Here is an 18,671-nt window from a genome sequence, read left to right on the forward strand (position 1 = left end):
TGGGTGCACAGTGCTGCAAAATGCCAAGGCTGACTTTCTTAGTCACCTCACACAAAAGCCTGAGCAGCTTCGAAATGGTCAGGTTACTCTCAAAACTCATTCACTTCTCATGATAAGAAAGCCTGTATTTTAACTTGGAAAGAGGCACTAAAAGGATCAGACACAAGCATGGATTTAGTCCTGCTTCAGTGAACTCTTCTTTCTGCACTCTTTTCATGAACAGAACTAGCTGTAGGTGCAGCCTTATATCCTCAGTCAAGGCTGCAGGGAAGGATCCAGCCCCACACACTGCCTTGCAGCCGCTACTGCAGCTCTGGATATCAGTGACCAAGCTCCTAAGCCATGTCAAGGGCTGATGAACTTTGCTGTATTTTCATCCAAGGTCTGACCTCAGGATTCGTGACCTGTGAATGCACTGGTACATATTACAAAGGCAATACTTTAAAAATATAAATGTTCTCTCTCCTTCCTTGTTTGTCTTGGTTACCTTTATAGCCTTATCAATGTCTTTTTGAATCTGCAGTCATTTTTCTTGCAGCACAAAGAGGAGGAAGAATGAGGTGAATCACTGAAATCTTGATTGATAAGTGGGATTTAGAAAACAATACTTAGTCTTTTCATATGGAGCCAAACATTTTTTTCCATTATTTATCAGCACTCACCTATCTGTGACTTGAAAAAGAACCCAACAGACAACAACTTTTTCTTGATAGTGTCTGTACCTAAACTTCAGTCAAACACTTTAGCAAAAATTCTATGCCTTTCAAAACTATGTCTGCTGATTTACCTTGTTTTAGCTTTTTTTTTTAGTATGCTGCTTTTTCTAGCGAGGCATGCAGATGGGCCTGGATACTCTGTCAATCTCTCTTGAGTGGTGCTTGAGAGTGACAAGGCTCATCCCACTGATTTTTTAATGTTCTTTTTTTTCAGAAGAATATCTAAATGGGATGGTTTTTACGACTTTTAGAACTCCATGTTCCTCAAAACAAAAGAAATACAGAAATAATTATACGAACTCATTGTGTCAGTTGCACAGGTCTATTTAACTGTCTGATAGCAAAGAAAATACTCTGGGAACTGGAAAGATTTCCCCAGACCTCTATATTTAAAGAAATATAATCCTGGTATCCACTTGTTTCATCCGTCAATACATTCACACTCAGAAATGTCCATTCTCTTGCTGTAATTTAATGTTTGATACAATTTTATTTGATTCTTTGCCATGCTCTGGGTTCCGGTTGTGTGCTCTCTGCTGATCAATGAGTAGATACAAGAAAAGCAGACAGCAGCCGTGGAAAGCAGCCTGTCTCCAACTGGCAGACATCCACTCTGCTTAGGAGGGTTTTCCAGAATCTCACCAGCTGAGGTGCAGCCCCATAAGTTTAAATATACTGTGAATTTGCAAACAAAGAGCATTCGCATAGCGTGGTGCTTCCTGCCTATTTTTCTTTCATAGAAGTAGAACCTGAATTTCATTCAAGCCCCCTGAATAATGAGGAACGTTTGGAAATGTATTGCTTTAAGCTCTTCTACTCTGCTCCCTTTAAAGCGCAGCCCCGGGGGCACTGCTGAGGATGGCCGGTTTGGGCCCCCTGGCCAGGCGCTGGAGCAGATCTGTGGCACAGATGGTCTCACTTACACCAGTGAATGTGGGATATGTGCCCATAATGTGTCAGTCTGATGGAAAGAACGTGCTTTCCGAGTGACAGTCCCCTAGCCCCTGGCCTCTCCCTGTTCTTTTCCAATTTATCCTCTTTTTCTCCCTTTTCACTCGCTGTTTGTGCTTGGAGGGAAATCATGAAGATTTAGTGGAGAAAACAGTCAAAGAAAATAGCTGGAGTGGAAATCCAGATGATGCAGTATATTCAGATGGCACAGGTTTGTTGACTGGTAGGAATATAATAGCCAGAGACAGTATAACCACTTCATTGCTGGTGGTTAACTCAGATGAACTCTCCTTCACTTGCACTATTTGGGAGTTTTATTTACATTCCCAGCACCCAACCCCCTTTGGGAAAATGGTCATACTGTCTCTAATATCAGACTTTTCCTTCTTCAGGGAAGATGGCACACCCAGAGTCTCAGGAACAGCAGTCATCCCAGTGACTAAGAAGGCAGGCAAACTAAGAAGCAGTCTGATCTCCCATTGCTCTCTGTGGCATCATCCCAAATAATGTCAGTCGGATGCTGAGCAGGCAGCATACGATTGGACGTAAGTGATGCATATACCTTCTGTTGACATTTTCTTTGGCAGGGATTTAACGCTAGCTTTCTAATAATGCCATTCTCCACAGGCTTCATTCAAATGTATGAAGAGAAGGATGGCAAAAAAGATACAAAATATGAGTCAAGTAGGAGAAATATTTCTTTGCTATGCAAGCATGCACAAGCAACCTTCACTGGCAGCATCAGGACAGTGCAGCATAACCTGTTTCAAGACCAGAAAAGGAGACACACAAAACATTTGCAGGTATCAGTGCGTTCTGCTCTCCTGAGATAAGAATTTTTGTCAGGTTGCAAATGGGGCATGGTGCACAAGCCAGGGGATGTAGGAGCCATATGATCATGTATTAAGTAAATAACTGCATTACTTTGCTAGTGTAATAGTTCACAGGTGGTAGAAGTCCTGCTATTTACCTCAATTTCTCTGAAATAGTAAAATCCTGTAATTTGGCAGCATGCTGCTTTCTGTCAGAACCAACTCTGCTTCACCCATGTCCAGCTGCAAAGAATCAGCCAGTGGTCTCATTAAAGCTCAACTCTGCAAAATAAATGAAACTTTTGCCCTTTATTTTGATGTTAATAATGAAGGAAAAAGTGCTCAGTGGTTATGATGCTAATAGTCCTTCAGCTGTAGAAACTCTTTCCATCCAATACCTCCTATTCCAGCCAAGTTTTCAAGTTATGGCACCATTATGCATTCCGTCTCTTACCCTTTTTCTCCCTTTCCCATAGGGGAGAGCAGTGGATTTTCATTCTTAGCCTATTGCACACCTATCCCTCAGAAATAAAATCCCTTCTTGCTGCTTTATTTGCAAGATCTGTCTTAAAAAGCAAACCACCATTCCTCCCAAATCCCAGAGTTGCTCTTGGTGTTTTCTCCCCCTAAATGAAAGCAACCACCTTCATTCGTCTTTTCCAAACATTGTTTCTTGTATGAATTTTTGCTAGTTTGTTGGTTGATGAGATCTGGGAACATGTTTTTGTTTGATGCTCTACTTGCTCCTTTTCTTCATTGCCTTGTACCTTGGTGTCACATGGAAAGAAAACTTTGCCTAGGGATGCAATGCATTGATGTTTCTTGGGGCAGTCAATAGGCAGTGATGCCTCCAGGTTACTGTTGCAGCAGTGGATTAGCACCTCCAGGAACAGCTTTGCTGTCCCTGTTGTTTCCTCCCATATGAGGTTTGTTTAGGGGGAGACACTCTTGGAATGTTTATCTAACTTAAAAACCACTTTAGAATAATTCCTCTCTCATACATGTCATTAGCTGTGTATAGATTTCTTCCCCTTTAGCTCCCTCAAGTTGGACAGAGCCTCAGCTCACCCTGTCCTGAGCTTGCATGAAGAAGGTTCCAGATCCTGGCCCAAACTGTTGTGGAGCTACAGCCTCATGGGGATCTTATTCAAAGACCTGGGGCTGTGAAAAGGGTACAAAAGCCCTGAGTCCAAGGCTTTGGACATTTACTCAAGGAAATTCTTCCTCTGTTACTTACTATTCCAGATAGAGCTCAGAAATAATTGCTATTCTAGTCCTCCTGACCTCTGATCAAGAGCATAAAAGGAAACTATGACTTGTTTACAGCCAGACCTCCTCGAAATGAACAACTTGGTGTTTTACTTACCAAGAGGAGGGAGATGTAAACATCGAAGGTTAATTACCCTCTTGCCAAGAACACTTTGTGGTCTTTAGACATGTCTGTCAATCTTAGGAAACAGAACTGAGGGGAGCGAGCACTGAAGGCATGTTCCTATGATAAATTAATGAGGCTTGGCAGCTCACTGTGAAGAGGTGATTCCTGTGCTCGATAGGAGACTATAACCTGTCTCCCCAGCCAGCCTTACCACAGCATTCGTACTGCAGTTGCATCTGGGATGCTTATCCCTCTGTAAACAAGCTCTTGATTGCAGCTGTCCAGGAATCAAGTGATCTTCCCTGAAGCCTTCATATTCCTCCTTGCTGCTCAGTGCATGCAGCAACTGCTCATCCCAACCATACTGAATTAGTTTTTCCAGCCCTGATAGTTAGTCAATTAAAATACCTTCTGCCTATAAGCTTCTCATGGCAATGACACTGTTTGGTGGCTTGTATAGCTGTCTGGAATCCAAAAGACACAGCCACGATCCCCCTGTCGCGTGCTATTCTGATGATGTGCGTGTTGCTAGATGTCTGGTAGCTTGAAAATGCCTCATCTGCTGTCCTTTAGGGACGTGTTCAACTATTCCCCTGGTTTATATAACCTCAAAGTAATTTGCTTTCATGGCAGAAATGCTTATTCATTCTATTTTAACTGTGCATTGAGTTATAAATAATGTCTCCTTGCAGATAAGAATTTATTGACCTTTTATTTTTTTTCCTGCCTTTGGAAGATTTTCTCCTGACCCCAGCTACTGAAGGAGGCCTTCCCAGCCTTAGCAATGAAGTTGCCAGATTAACTTTCTCCTGCCAGGCAGCCATGAATGGTGTCAATCCCAGGTTGACTGTAACTTCCCACAGCCACCTCCTCATTGCTTCTGCTTGGGCTGTGGCAAAGATGAAACGAGCACTCACTGAGGCACAGCTGAGATCACTGAAGTGTCAGGAAAACGGAATAAACCAATGATTTCCTCTTCTTCTGACCAGCTGCAGAATAACGTCTCCTGCATTACCTCCAAAACACCTTCTCTGCAGTATGTTCACTTCAAAGAGCCGTAGGCTGGGCCACTGTCCAGCCAAATGTTTTGCTCCTTAGTGCCTCCTTTTTCTGCTGCTTATTCTAGTGTTTTCCTGCTTTCATGTGAGTAACTCTTGCCCTGTGCAACTGAGACCTGACCTGACATCCTTATCATCCAGAAACCACCCAGGGCTGAAGCACAGCATGAGCTGGTGTGGCGAGAATTGAAGGTATGTGCTCAGAGCTGATGCTACAGCACAGCAGTGAAGTAGCTGCTATTTTGGCAGCTGATCTTCTGTGGTGCAGGTAACTCTCTGTAGGTTCAAATACTGATGCCCTTCTGAGGAAGCATTGTGATGGCAGGGGGCCCGGGCTGTTGCAGAAATGGAGAGACTTTGAAATCATCGCAAGCTAATAACATTCTCATATTTGAATAGTGTGTTTGTGTTTTAATGATAATTACAATCTACTCTTTTCATTGTACATGTTACTGGTCATCCCTATAAAAGTGTCTGGGAGCTCTTATCTGTGACCCTTTAGGCGGCAGGAAAACTTTGAAGCTGCTCTCCTGGATTGTGGAGAAATATTATGATCATTAATAAAATCTATCCGTAGGAGAGAGCATTATATGAGTACCATTTACCTAAAATAACTCAAGTTGGAAGAGCTCTCTAGAGGTCTAAAACAAGGCCAAAGTCCAAGTCAGCCCAGGGTCCTCAAGATTTTCCTTATTCAGCTGGGTTTTCAGTATCACCTAGGAAGGACATGCATGGCCTTCTCTGATTCCTGTGCCACCGCTTGATCAACCTCATGGCAAAGAATAACTCCTCACATTTGTCTGAATGTAATCCTTTTGCTGTGCAGCTCTGAGAAGATTGGCTCTGTCTTCTCTAGAACCCCATCAGACCTCAGTGGTGATCTCCCACAGCCGTCTCTTCTCCAGCTCCTTCAGCTTACCCAAATGCCCTGTGCTATGGTCCCTGACCAGCCTGGTGGCCCCGGCTGGACTTGTTCCTATGTGTCAACATCTGTCCTTGCAGTGGGGCCAAGTACATTTAATTCATTGCATAAGTAATGTGACACCATGTTAGCCTTCACCTACAGGGTACAAAGTTCCACGCATGGTCTTATTAGCTCAGAAAAATATTCACCGGCATTACCTGAATCAAGCTCTATTTAATAAGCTCATCAACACCTGGATATGTTTCCATGTTGATATGTTTTAATCCTATCAGTGACTTTGCTTTATTTATTAGTTCAAACAACACCTTTGGGCAGTAGGTGAGAGGCAGATCTTCCATTTGTTCTGTATTGGTTTCTCTGGGCACGTGGTTCAGTGCGAGCAGTTATTGACCATACTGTGGCCAAGAGAAAGACAAAGATGGAAACTGCAATCTGTATTGTATTTAGCAGGCATTTTGGAGTGATTAGAGGCAATTTCATGAAACAGCTACAACTAATTATTATTATTTCCCACTTTTACAACAGCAATTTGTTAATTAAATAACGTGACAAAACCCAGGAATGTTTGGAAAAGTGTATTGAGTAATTTGTCATTCATTTATCAGGGTATTACTGTTTACTATTACTGAGAAGTCACATATCGCCTAAGAAAATTTCCCACATTGGTTTTTATTCTTCCAGAGAATATGAAATCGATACTGGCAAAAACTTCAATGGAAAATGTAGACCAAGGAAGTCTTTGTGTAAGTGAGAGAGGATGTTGTATAATGGCCAAATCCTGCCCTGGTGTCTGCCAGCAGACCCCCTGGTGCCCTGAAGCACTAACACATGGTACCCTGAGATGTGGTACTGCCTTTGCTTGCTAGCAGACCTCTGCCCTTGTGCCCTGAAGCACTAACACATGGTACCCTGAGATGTGGTACTGCCTTTGCTTGCTAGCAGACCTCTGCCCTTGTGCTGGCTTCTGCATGGATGAGGATTTTCCATTAGCAAAATGGTCATCAGCCATACAGTACGTCTGAATTTGAGGATTAGAAGACTGTAATGAAGTAGATTACAGCGTGAGATCAGTGGCAGGGTTGCAGACCAATCCTCTTTTTAACTGTTCTTCCAAGAGTAGCTACGAGCTGAGCAACCTGTCCCACAGCATGAGCTGAGCCAGCTGTGGGATTTTTCCGTGCCCTTACCAGAGGCAGGATAATCTAGAGCTATGGATGTTGGCTGGCTGAGACTGAAACCTGGTGATTTCTGGGTGTTGTTTTTGTGGCTTGCCTGAGGGGGCACCTGAGCAGCTCAGGGGAGACTCGTGACTTAACTGTCACATACCTGAGTCTCCCTAGAACATCTGCAGGTGAGATAGTGAAGGAATGGATCTGCTGAACATCAGACAAGTGTTGTGGTGATTGAGATGAATCTGGGTTGCCTGGGGCAAGTGCCAGACCCAGTGCTGAGCCTGGCATTTGCAGTGGAAAATCTTATTCTGGTGTATACAGGCCACACTCACCAGCCTTTTTCAGGAAGGCGCTCTCCACCCACCCGAGGAGAGGTCCATCTTGCCTAGAGAACTGCACCATCTGAGGCAGGGAGCAGCAGCACTGTGGGCACCGGGCAGGAGACAACCTGTCCAAAGCTGTCAGGTCAGGGCTGGTGAGGATGATTTACAGTGGACTTGCTGCCTGGCTGGAGAAGGTAGTACCAAAGTTCATGTTTGACCCAGAAAGATGTACCTTCCTCCAACTGTGCAGAGACTGTATGTCTCTTCATCAGAGAACCGATAAAGGCAACAGGCATGGCATGTGACAGCGGCCTCAGCATGATTCTGTGCACGCTTAGAGAAAGTACTTGGCTTCCAGGGACACCATCCACAAGGCACGTTAGGGCAATATATCTTGAAGGTGTGCTCAATCCTTCTAAAATATTCATGCATCTCTCTGTAATTTATAGAAATAAATCCAGCAGCATAATTATTTTAATGCTTCTCCCTGTGAAGAAACCCATCTCTTCCAGGTAAAAATGTACCTATATATCCATACAGCCATGCTGCTGCCTTCATAGCTCACCATTGCCCAGAATAGATGACTCCATGCATACAATGCATGAATACAATACATGCAATATATACTTTAAAGGGTCAAAGCATATCCTGTAGACCACTGCGACATATCAGACACCAATAAAATTTCTTGGGCTAATTTTCAATGATTTCAACTGAATTTCATTTGATTAATGGGTGGTGCCTTGTTTGTTCAAGGGAGCATCGGTAAAAGATCTTTTGCTCTGCAGCTCCAATAATGCTGAAGTCTATCCTAAGCACAGTGCTCAGCTCCCATGGCAGAAAACCCTGGGTATTCTTGCCATTTCAGACCTGTGAAAGGGATCACGGTGAGAAACTGAGGTTAAAGGGAGAACCCACTTCTGCAAAATTACTCCTACTAAAGCTGCAGAGGCTCAGACCTCCTCTTAGGAAGGAGACACTTGGAGATCGCATGAATGCTGGAGGTGTGAGACGGACAGGAAAATTGGGACAGGATCTATGTTTTAAGTATAATGTTCTAAAATATCTGTAGGGGGAAAGGACTTGCTGTACTTGCAAACATAGCTGGTGCTATGTAAATAGGCTCCCAAACCTTCACTGTGTTTTGTTCTCAAGATGACTTGGCGGAACACTTTGAATTGGTTGGTGTGTTTCACTGTGGCTAGGTCTGTAAATAACTGCTCCCTCAGGATAAGGTCCAAGTGACATTTTTGGTGTCATTTGACAGAATATAACCTGCTTTCAAGTCTGCTGAAGTGAAACTGTCAAGAAACCCTTTTACTTATCAAATCAATGCTAAATACCTTTAGCTGCACAGGTTAGACACAGTCCTGCTGGACTCACCTGGCAAAGCTTAACCAGTTCTGCTGACGGCAAAGCCACACCTGATGCATGTTCATACCTAGAGGGGGATATCTGGGAATGCAGGGAAAAAAACCCACCCAAAGCAAAAGAAAGCAAGCAGAGAGTCTTAGCCTGATCTGCATCAGGATAGTACTGCATGCTCTGCATGAGCTGCTCTCTGATGGGAGATGTTGTTCTGCAGAGACACATGAAGGACCTGCTGTTTACTCCCCTCGGTATTTTGTGCTTCTTCATTTCTACTTGAATCCTAAAGAGGTTTCTTTTGTCTAAAAGGCTGTTTGTTTGGTTTTGATCACTGAGGACATGTGATAATTGTCTCAAGCTATTAACCAGATGTCCAGCCAAAATCAATTGCGTAGCAGATGCTGACCGTTACCTGAAAGTCAAGACCTCAATAAATATTACCAGCCTCATTGTGCTGGTGACAGATTCTACAGGTTGTTTTATGTTACAGTTGAACAGTTTAGACATTGCATTTGTATATATTTGCAGTCAGCCTTTGAGAGGCCATCTCATGATCAGAGCAGGAGCAGGCAGCCTGCAGACTCAAGACATACTTCCAACATGACCACAGCGGGTGTTTTTGTGCTCCTCTCCTTTGTGCTTTGCTGTTTCCCAGGTAAGTAACTCTTATGGCGTCACAGAGGCTTCACATCTGAGTCCTGGCTGTCTCGAAAAAGGTAAGAGAGTGGCTTCAAGGAGAGAAAATCTTCTCCTACAAAGAGCTAGGATGCCCTGGTGCTTTGGCATCACGTAAGATGCGGGAGCAGATTTCAGGACAGGCTTAAATGGATCACTGTTGTAGCTGGTTGTCTGTCATAAATATAAATAACTGCAAATGGAGTTCTGTGCTGGTATCTAGTGCTTTTATGCTTTTTACACTGTTGCTTTAACACTGCTACACTGCTTACACTTGTTCTACAATTACAGAAAGTGGATAAATGCTTGAAACAAGGCTGTAACAAGGTAGTCAGACCTTCAGTAACTGATCACAAAAATGTTGCAATAGCACCAGCAAGTTCTTTTCAGGAGTCTGGCAACTTTTGTGCAATTCTTTTTCTGTTAATGGAGAAACAAGAGATGAAAACAAGCCAGGGTCTGATGTTGTCATTGCATATTTCCATCTGATGAAATGATAAAGTCAAAGACAATTTTTTATTTCACACTTAGCTTCTTTAAAATGCATAAGCTTGACAAGAGATGCTGTATGTATTTGCTTATCCTGTAGGTGACTATTTGCATTTACATTTGTATTGATTCAAGTTTCTTTTCAGATATCTAACAGTAGCTCTTTAGGGTCAAAATGGGTGTGTAGAAAGATAAGGAAGGAAAAGTTATTCTACTTTCAACTAATATGTCTACTTATCTTGAAATACAAAAGAACAAAGCTGTTCAAAAACGTGTTCCATCGCAGCCAGCAACAAGCAATGTTATTATACTTATCAACACAGAAAAGAAAAAAAATCATACATAGTTTATTTAGTTCAGGAAACCAATCACTGGAAATCAGTTTGGTCCTGCATATAGGAATTTTACATCTAGAATTCCAGCTTTAACTGAGGTCTTATCATATTGGCTTTGTTTCACACTTTCTGCCTCTCTCTTCTTTTCCAGATGCTGCCTTTGGGGTTGAGGTGAGTGGAAGATTTCTTTCTGTCACTTTTCTCAGGTATGCGGCTTGGTAAAGACATAACTGAAGGAACAGGAAAAACCTCAGGACTGCAGATGCTTATCTGTTTTTCAGTTAGCGTGAAATTAGTGTCATTGTAATCAGATTCCAAAGTATAAAACATTAAATTATACTGTCCTTGGCTCTACATCTATGCTGTATGTTAATAGTGTAGTAGCCGTAGTAACAATATAAAATTTTTATTAATTCATTTTTCACCAACTTTAAACTTGTTTAAGCTGTAAGTTGGGTCATATCTGACTGGCTTTAAAAGGACAGGAATAAGCTGTGGTATCAGAAACTACCTGAAAGCAGCCTGCTGGAAGAACAAAATACTACCAAGGTACTCCAGATTCCATGCGCCATGTCATTAGCCTTGCTCCTCTGAATAAAAAACATAATGAGTGTTTTGATAATGAAAGAGTAATAACAGAAGTGCACTGGAGGTGCCACAAGAATATAAAAACGGGAGAGCAACAGATAGCCTTTATAAAAGAATTTCAGGTAAGCATGAGAGACCACCACTGATTTACCCTATCTGAGGAGCTGTATGGCTGTAGCCCTCTCCTCCTCCTCCTTTTCTGCTGTGTGGGGAGGTCTCTGCAGGAAGGATTTGCCTGTTACCACATTGACCCACCAGCACAAGTGTGTGCAGTGGCAGTGAAAAACCCACTGCAGGTTGTACCTGGTCACTGTCTCGTGCCAAATGAGAGTGGTGAATGTAAAATGTCTTCTCCACCCTGTTGCTGTACATTCCTTTGGCAGGTGGACTGCAGTACATACCCCAACACTACAAATGAGGAAGGCAAAGAGGTGTTGGTCTGTGCCAAGATCCTCAGCCCCATCTGCGGTACCGATGGAGTCACCTACAGCAATGAGTGCCTGCTCTGTGCCCACAACATGTATGTACTTCATAGGCAGCAATTCTTAGGATTTCTGGAAGCACCACTTTTTGACAAATAGTGATCTGACATATGTCAGTAATGTCAATTCCTTCAAAATGAGCTTGGATATCACTGCATGGCACTCCATCGCCTAGATATTGCCTTAGCCACTGTGTCTCTCTCTTGCTGGTGTAATTCATCCTTATTTTTCTTCTCCAGCTCAAGGATCAGCCAGATGATAACCCCTAGGGCATCATCTCATCACAGCAAAGCAGAGCAAAAGGATGGAGAGATGCCCTGCTCTGATCTGCCCCAAATGGTCCCAAAGCCCCTTCTCAAAAAATAGCTATATATAAGCCTGACTGATAGTCAGCTTTCCCTTGTATTGGTTACATATTTCCAGAACCTAGGATGTAGGAAGGCTTCTTTTTGAACTTCCTAATATTTGTCTTTCACTTTCCAGAGAAAACGGAACCAATGTTGGCAAAGATCACGATGGAAAATGCAAGGAAGCTGTCCCTGTAAGTGAAACCAAGGGGAAACTAAGAGGCATGTCCTGCTTCTCAGTGGCCAGAGCTGCTTGACTCCCCCAAGAAAGAATTCAAACACTAAATAAGAGGACATATGAGATGTCAAAATCTTGCATTGGTCATCTTCAAGTGAATTGCCATCATAGTGACACAGAGAAAACAATTTTTCCTGCCGTGGTAGTATCCTAGGCGGCCAGACACACTCGCCAGATCTACTTGCTTCTTATAAGTAAGCCTTCACCAGTGCTTTGTTGTGTGTTCCTTCAGCAGGTGGACTGCAGTGGGTATCCCAACACAACAGATGAAGAAGGTAAAGTGGTGTTGCTCTGCAACAAAGATGTCAGCCCCGTCTGTGGTACTGATGGGGTCACCTATGACAACGAGTGCCTGCTGTGTGCCCATAATCTGTGAGTACTGCATATGCAGAGCTATCCTATGAGGGACAGCAAGTGCTTAGCGCTCCTGGCAACTTCTTTTCTGAATATCAGGACTTCCACCAAGGTCTTTTTTCTAAGGTGCTTGGACTTTGACCCTCCTCTTTCCCTGGTAACCAGACCTTGTTTTCCTTTGTGAATAGAAAGAAAACTGCCTTTGATCTAGAGAGAGAAGTAGAGGGCTGGGTGGAGATCTAACACAGGACAGAACGCTTCTCTTTACGAAGTTAAAAGGGTCTATGTGGCAGATGCTGCCTTGCAACTGACCTAAGGTGCATCAACATTGTCACACAACCTACCCTGTCGTTCACCCTAACACCCTGGATGCTCCCTTTTCCTTCACATCATGCTATAAACCAGCACTGGCAGGCTGTGACACCATCTGCACTGCAATCTAGAGCCATGTGGACACAACCTAAGTCGCATGTCTCCTGTATTCTGTCTGTTATACCTGAGGCTGATTAGCAATCCTGGGACATGCTTTGGAGCAGAGCAGGTTTCTCACAGAACTCCCTAATGTGGGTCTCTTCCTTTCCCAGAGAGGCTGGAACCAGTGTTGACAAGAAGTATGACGGTGAATGTAAGAAGGAAGACACTACAGTAAGTGAACTCTGTGATGAGGGACCATGTTTCAGTCCTGCTGATGTCAGGTTAAGTACTGTCAGTGTCTGCAGCAGCCCCGAGACCAGTAGCATCCCACAGAAGTGTAGCTGCTGCTGTGCTTCAGCACAGGGAAGATTTTCTTCTTCCACACATAATACATCCACACTAATTACAGGAAAGGAAGAGGGTAACTGCACAGAAAAGGATGAGTGAAAGAGTAGTAGCAGAAATAATTCATCAGGGCAGAAGTGAGAAGAACAGATAATGCCTTTTGGGGTCAGACCAATAGTCCAGCATGCCCCGATGGCTTGATGCAGAGCCCACTCTTAGCAGGGGTTGTAAGGACTGTGTAGGAGAGAGTAAGGGTAGAGTGGGTATGTATGATGTATGGGACTTCTCCTCTTTCAACCTCCAGCTATTTTTTGGGTGATGGACCTCAGCTAGCTGCAGTTTCTGTGTAGCCAATAAGCATCGATATATTTCTTCTCCATTAATTTCCTCAGCCTCTTCCAGGACCCATATGCATTTCTGCATTACAATACTCAGCAACTGTAGCACTCATAGCATAAGAAACAAAATCCCTCTCTCACCGTGCCTAGCTAAATGTTGATCTTCCCGTTTTAAGAATATAGGAGTGATACTGGACCCTTACACAGGCATCAGTGCATCAGCACTTACAGTTCTCCAGACAGCAGGGTTTTTCCATTTAATTTCCTGGCCTGGTTGGGAACACAGTACAATGTGATTATGAGCATGGCACATTCACAGAGTGAATTGCTGCTGCTTGGAAATGCTATGGCCAGGGTATCGTACACATCTCTTCAAACAGGAAATTATGATCTATTTTTGTATTATAAAATTCTCTGGCATAGGAGGAACCGACACGTCCGCTTATATCAGATTGTGCAAGGAAGTTAATTACTTTCAGTTAGATTCTTATCATTAGCACTGCAGCTGTAGTGAGGGGTTCAAGCCCTTCTGCTGGTGACTCCTTCATAATCCTTCATATTAGACTTTTTCTTTTCCAGGTTGACTGCAGTGACTACCCTAAACCCGCCTGCACACTTGAGTACTTGCCTCTCTGTGGCTCTGACAGCAAAACATACAGCAACAGCTGTAGCTTCTGCAATGCAGTCGTGTATGTACAAACATGTATCCCATTCCTGTTACCAGTTGCCTTCTATAAGCGCAAGTTTGCACAGTTTTGCCACTTTCTTGTTTGCTGACCAGTGTTGAGTAGGAATATGGGGCAGGAGAGAACACCAGCCATCATGCCAACCATTCATTTTTGTTTCCATTGGAGCATACAAAGAGCTGTGTCCGGTTTGTCAGTGTGAATTGTTTGAACACCATTAATCTTCATGGAATTTTTCTTGCATGTTGCAAAGAAATGAAATTCAGAGTTTCATCACAGTTTCCCAAAAAATATTTTCAGTCTTAAGAACGGGTTAAATCATCTCACTCATCTCTTAGTTAATGGGACTATGAGTCTGCAAGTTGTCTTTGGGGCAGGATCCTATCTGCCTTCTCTAGGAGCCAAGGAAACGGACAGATTATAGCAGACAGGACTCTGTCTAATCCATTTTTTCCTCTCCTCTCTTCCAGGGACAGCAATGGGACTCTCACTTTAAGCCATTTTGGAAAATGCTGAGTATCAGTGCTGAGAGAATTCACCACAGGATGCCCACTGGCAAATCCCAACTAAAAATCTCACCTCAGTTCATCTTGCCCTCTGGGGAACTCAGCTCACTCCTGATTTTCTTTCTCAATAAACTAAATCAGCAACATTTCTTTGTCTTGTTTCATGTGTTTCATGAAACATTTTCTTCTGGTTTGTTGAATGATGATGCCAGGCTGAATAGGTTATGTGCTGATAGCTCTGGGATATAACAAAAACTGCATTTTGCTCCCTTCCCTCTCATAAAAAGCACAAAATTAAATACAGATGCACAAACCTCGGAGCTGTGTGACTTTTCACATCAATGATAGTCAGCCTACATTAGTGTTCAGGCCCTTTCAGACGTTCGACATTGTAAAGAGCTGAAATGCTGCTCTCAAGTGATGACACCAGCTGATCTCCCCTAAGGCATTGCTGGTGCACTTTCCCTGCGCAAAACCCACTCAGGCTGTGGTGGGGTCTGCACCAGGAGCTGAACACAGCCCTCACCTGAAGTGTAGCACCCTGCAAGGGCAGTCTGTTAGCAAAGCCTGTATTTTTCAGACGCTGCCTATGTCTGTGGGTCCTACAAGTGACTTATTTCCTTTAACAACCTTCAAGTGCTTTAAGGACGGTTCCTACTCCTGCCTACTTGTCTCCTCTCCTAGTCTTTAATAACATCATACTCTTTGCCAGCCCAAGGAGTATCTCAGCAATGTTTCACAATCCAAGGACAAAATATCCTTCTGTTTTGTGAGAGTGTGACCTGTCACTGGCGTATTGTTCATGACATTTATTTTGCTTTTGTCCACTGTTCGGGTATTGAATTGGTGGGGGTTTGATCCACACAAGAGAAACGTAAATAAATTGGGCATATTCCGTCTAAAAAGTAGTGTCTCCCACATGCATTTCTTCTGGGAGCCGAAGGGAGGAGGATGCTTGTTTTCCTTGATGGAATGAGGTCATCCAAAAAAGCGATGCTTTGGTGGTAAAACGAAGGATTTATATTGAGATGGGCAGGTGGATGAAGCAGCCACTTCCAGATTGGGTTCAAGTTTTCCAGGATCCAGGCTAGGGTCTCACACCATTCTGCCATCATTGGTCTATCAGTACATTAGGGTAAATCTAACCCACAATTCTCATGGTTTTTAGGGGAAATAACAATTGTAAATTCTTTGCATATGCCTATAAAAGTTGCTTCATCTCTTGTTCAGTCCAAGGACTCCCTTCATTGTTGGGAAACCCTCTTGCTTGCCCTCCCAGTTCATTGCTTTCCTAGTTTCACTATAGCTTCATGATGCTTTACTGGGATGAAGCATGAAAATACAAGTAGAGACTTTCCACTCTGGAAGCTGTTCATTCAATGTTTTGCTCCTGAAAAAGCACCACACATGAATAGGCGCTGATAGGTGCACACAGAGGAAATCTGACAGCAGCTGCTGCTGCGGTTTGTACAGTTGCTTTTTTGCCTGCAGGAGTTTTCTATGGTCCTTCAGAAGGAACTTGTCCTGTATTTCACTTAAAATAACAACACAGAGGGTGTATCAAACATATCTAAACTTCTTGTGACTCCTGTTGATGAAGAAGCATTCTTCCTGGCTTACAGCAGAGCTTAACCTCTGTCGAGACTGCCACCCTGACAAACAACCAGGAATGTTACTTCAGAATAAGGGTGGAAGAGCCAAATCCGAATGCGCAGAGACTCATGTGCATACATGAGCACATATAGCGTGGTTACCACCTGAGGGCAGAATTAAGGTGATGTTTACTGAGCAAAACACAGGCTCCGCTGCACGCAGACACTTCAGCCACCATGAAGACAGCAGGCGTGTTGCTGCTGTTTGCTCTAGCCCTTTGCTGCATCCCAGGTGAGTAGCTTTACTGCCTCCTGCTCTGCTTTTGAGTAAGTGCTGGCTGTCTTTAAAACCACAAAAACATCCTCAGACTGGAAAGAGCTTCATTCTACAAGGACTTATTTACTCCTAGAAAGATAGTGTTGAAAAGACTTGACATCAAAGACTATCACTTATGGGGTAATATTTTAGCAACAGAACTGAGTGGGTAAGAACAACTGTGGGAACAGCTCTACTCTCAGCGCTAGTTTATGCATAATGAAAGAAGTGACATGTACGTGGTATAACCCAGAGACTCAGACATCCAGTATTTAACCTCTGAAATGTTGCAGAAACACAAATTATTTTACTGAATGAGAGAGAACATTTCTTGTAGTCATCCTGAGCTGAGATGCAAACCAAGAGCCTGAACAGTTGTAGAAGCTTCATAAAAGTTACATCGCACTAAATACTCCTTGTACTTAAGAACTACTGTGGCAATGCATATAAGATGCTACCTCCAAGTACTTGCCATCTTTATGACCCTGTTAGCCTCAATAACTTTCTGAGCTTTGAGTGCATGTCCTGCTCCATCCTTTGAACCATGAAAAATGTTTTTCTCTTCTTCCATCTTGTACACCCTTTTCCATTTTGGCTATAACTCTCATTAAAAAACATTATTCTACAGAATCAATGTTGCAAACCTATAATAAACCACTGCATTTTGTCTGACATTCTTTTTGCTAAGAAGTAATTTGCTAACAGTGAGTTGAAAGTAGCATATTCAGGGCACGCATTCACAGATTTTAACTCTAACAGAACCCATGAATTGCATTTGTATCATATTTCCTTCTTTTTTTTTTTTTTTTTTACAGATGTTGGTGCACTGCAGGTAAGGGATGGATCTTTCTATTTTCCATCATTTCTTTACTTAAAGCAGTTTCTGTTTAAATCCTCACTAATCACACTGTGATAAGCATTTGAAAATCCTGAGCCATTCAGCTGTCTGAGCAATATTTGCCACAGGTATTATTGGGTGAAACTGCTATTTTCACCTGATGGTAGTTTTAACAAGTAGTGCAGTATTCAGTTCATGTCTGAGTTATTGTCTAAGTTACTGCAGCAGCATTTAATGTTACACAGGCTCCACATTCTGGAGGCAATCCATATCTGTCTGGCCAGTACTGATCTCCTAATGTCACCTTTCTTCCATATCTGTTGTTGAGAACTTTTTTCGTAAACATAGATTGCACCTATCTACAGGGCTACTGCAGAAACTACGTGGTACCCAGCAATGTCTGCACTATGGAATATGTCCCACACTGTGGGTCTGATGGTGTAACATATGGCAATAAATGCTTATTCTGCAATGCATTCCTGTAAGTATGAATATAAGTCTCTTCACTAACTAAATAACAAATTAGCTTAAACTAACTAATCAGTCTTGGAGACTGGTTGGAGAGCTGAAGTTCTCTTACTTCATGTTTATCTGTTCTCTTAAAAGCAAGGGTAAGTTTTTATTGGGAGAATTTGCCAGAATTTAGTATAGTTCTGCATTTCCCTCTTAGGTAATTTGCTGAAGAACTTTCTTTCAGCAAACAAAGTCTATTTCATGCAGACTATTTGTTCTTCCTTTAAATTAAGTCTTCATCTTGTCTTTGAATGTTAGTAATAAAAGGAAATAGCTGGAATGGCATTCAGAAGTTTTCTATTTTGTTTAAGCCTCTGTATGATATATCTTTCACCAGAGGGAGAGGCAAACAGTAAAAGCCCAGATGTTCTGTCTCTGAGGTACTGATTTCTTTCTCCGCAGGAGAAGCCGTCGGACTCTTCGCTTGAGATCTCTTCGAAAGTGTTAATTTCTCGACAGGCTTCAGCTCATAAAGAGGAATCCTCCCTGGCGCCATTCCCCATGGCAGATGCTCCCCTAAAGCCTTGCCCTGAACCTTGAAAGCTCCTGTTGAATCCTAAAAACCTCTGCTTAATAAAAAAGCCATCAGCATTTATGTTTTGCTTTAATAATATGTCTCATTCTGTTTTTACCTAAGATGTTGCATGATTACATCACTGCAACAATCCTGGGGTGCGGATATTAACAGGCAAATTACAGGGAAGAGGTTTCTGTAAAGAAATAGACAAAACCACAAAGGCAGTGGGTAGATCTTGAGGGCATCTGCCGTCATCCAGCTTTCCAAAAGAAAACCGGGGCTGAAGATGATTCCTAGTGCAATAGTCTAAATGATGTATTCCACTAAGGGCATCTCGGACAGACACTCTCTGGGTTAGGAGAACTGGCTGCTTCCCTAACCACTGCTGTCAAATACCT

The 18,671-nt window shown here is 42.9% G+C and overlaps 2 protein-coding genes across 5 annotated transcripts; both read left to right on the forward strand.

Moving 5' to 3' along the window:
* The first annotated feature begins 1,232 nt into the window (after positions 1–1,232).
* Positions 1,233–14,643, forward strand: LOC130600564 (ovomucoid-like). 4 transcript variants are annotated; one of them, XM_057411992.1, is made up of 11 exons: positions 1,236–1,878; positions 2,060–2,212; positions 6,519–6,580; positions 9,229–9,355; positions 10,351–10,370; positions 11,171–11,307; positions 11,753–11,810; positions 12,087–12,226; positions 12,793–12,853; positions 13,885–13,994; positions 14,462–14,643. In XM_057411992.1, exons 2-11 carry the CDS (start codon positions 2,185–2,187, stop codon positions 14,505–14,507), a joined length of 789 nt encoding a protein of 262 aa, XP_057267975.1. In that variant the 5' UTR covers positions 1,236–1,878; positions 2,060–2,184; the 3' UTR covers positions 14,508–14,643. The 4 variants fall into 4 exon arrangements, with proteins under 4 accessions (XP_057267976.1, XP_057267975.1, XP_057267974.1 ...); XM_057411993.1 differs by having other exon boundaries at positions 1,233–2,212; positions 12,090–12,226; XM_057411991.1 differs by having other exon boundaries at positions 1,236–2,212.
* Positions 14,644–15,210: 567 nt separating this feature from the next.
* Positions 15,211–18,351, forward strand: LOC130600547 (ovomucoid-like). The gene is made up of 3 exons (XM_057411967.1): positions 15,211–16,381; positions 17,592–17,724; positions 18,159–18,351. The coding sequence occupies exons 1-3, from the start codon at positions 16,327–16,329 to the stop codon at positions 18,202–18,204; spliced, it is 234 nt and encodes a 77-aa protein (XP_057267950.1). The 5' UTR covers positions 15,211–16,326; the 3' UTR covers positions 18,205–18,351.
* Positions 18,352–18,671: the final 320 nt, after the last annotated feature.

This window comes from Pezoporus wallicus, unplaced genomic scaffold, assembly GCF_028554395.1.
Source record: "Pezoporus wallicus isolate ANWC-B61680 ecotype Strahan unplaced genomic scaffold, APGP_CSIRO_Pwel_v1 contig_6354, whole genome shotgun sequence".
Lineage (NCBI taxonomy): Eukaryota > Metazoa > Chordata > Aves > Psittaciformes > Psittacidae > Pezoporus > Pezoporus wallicus.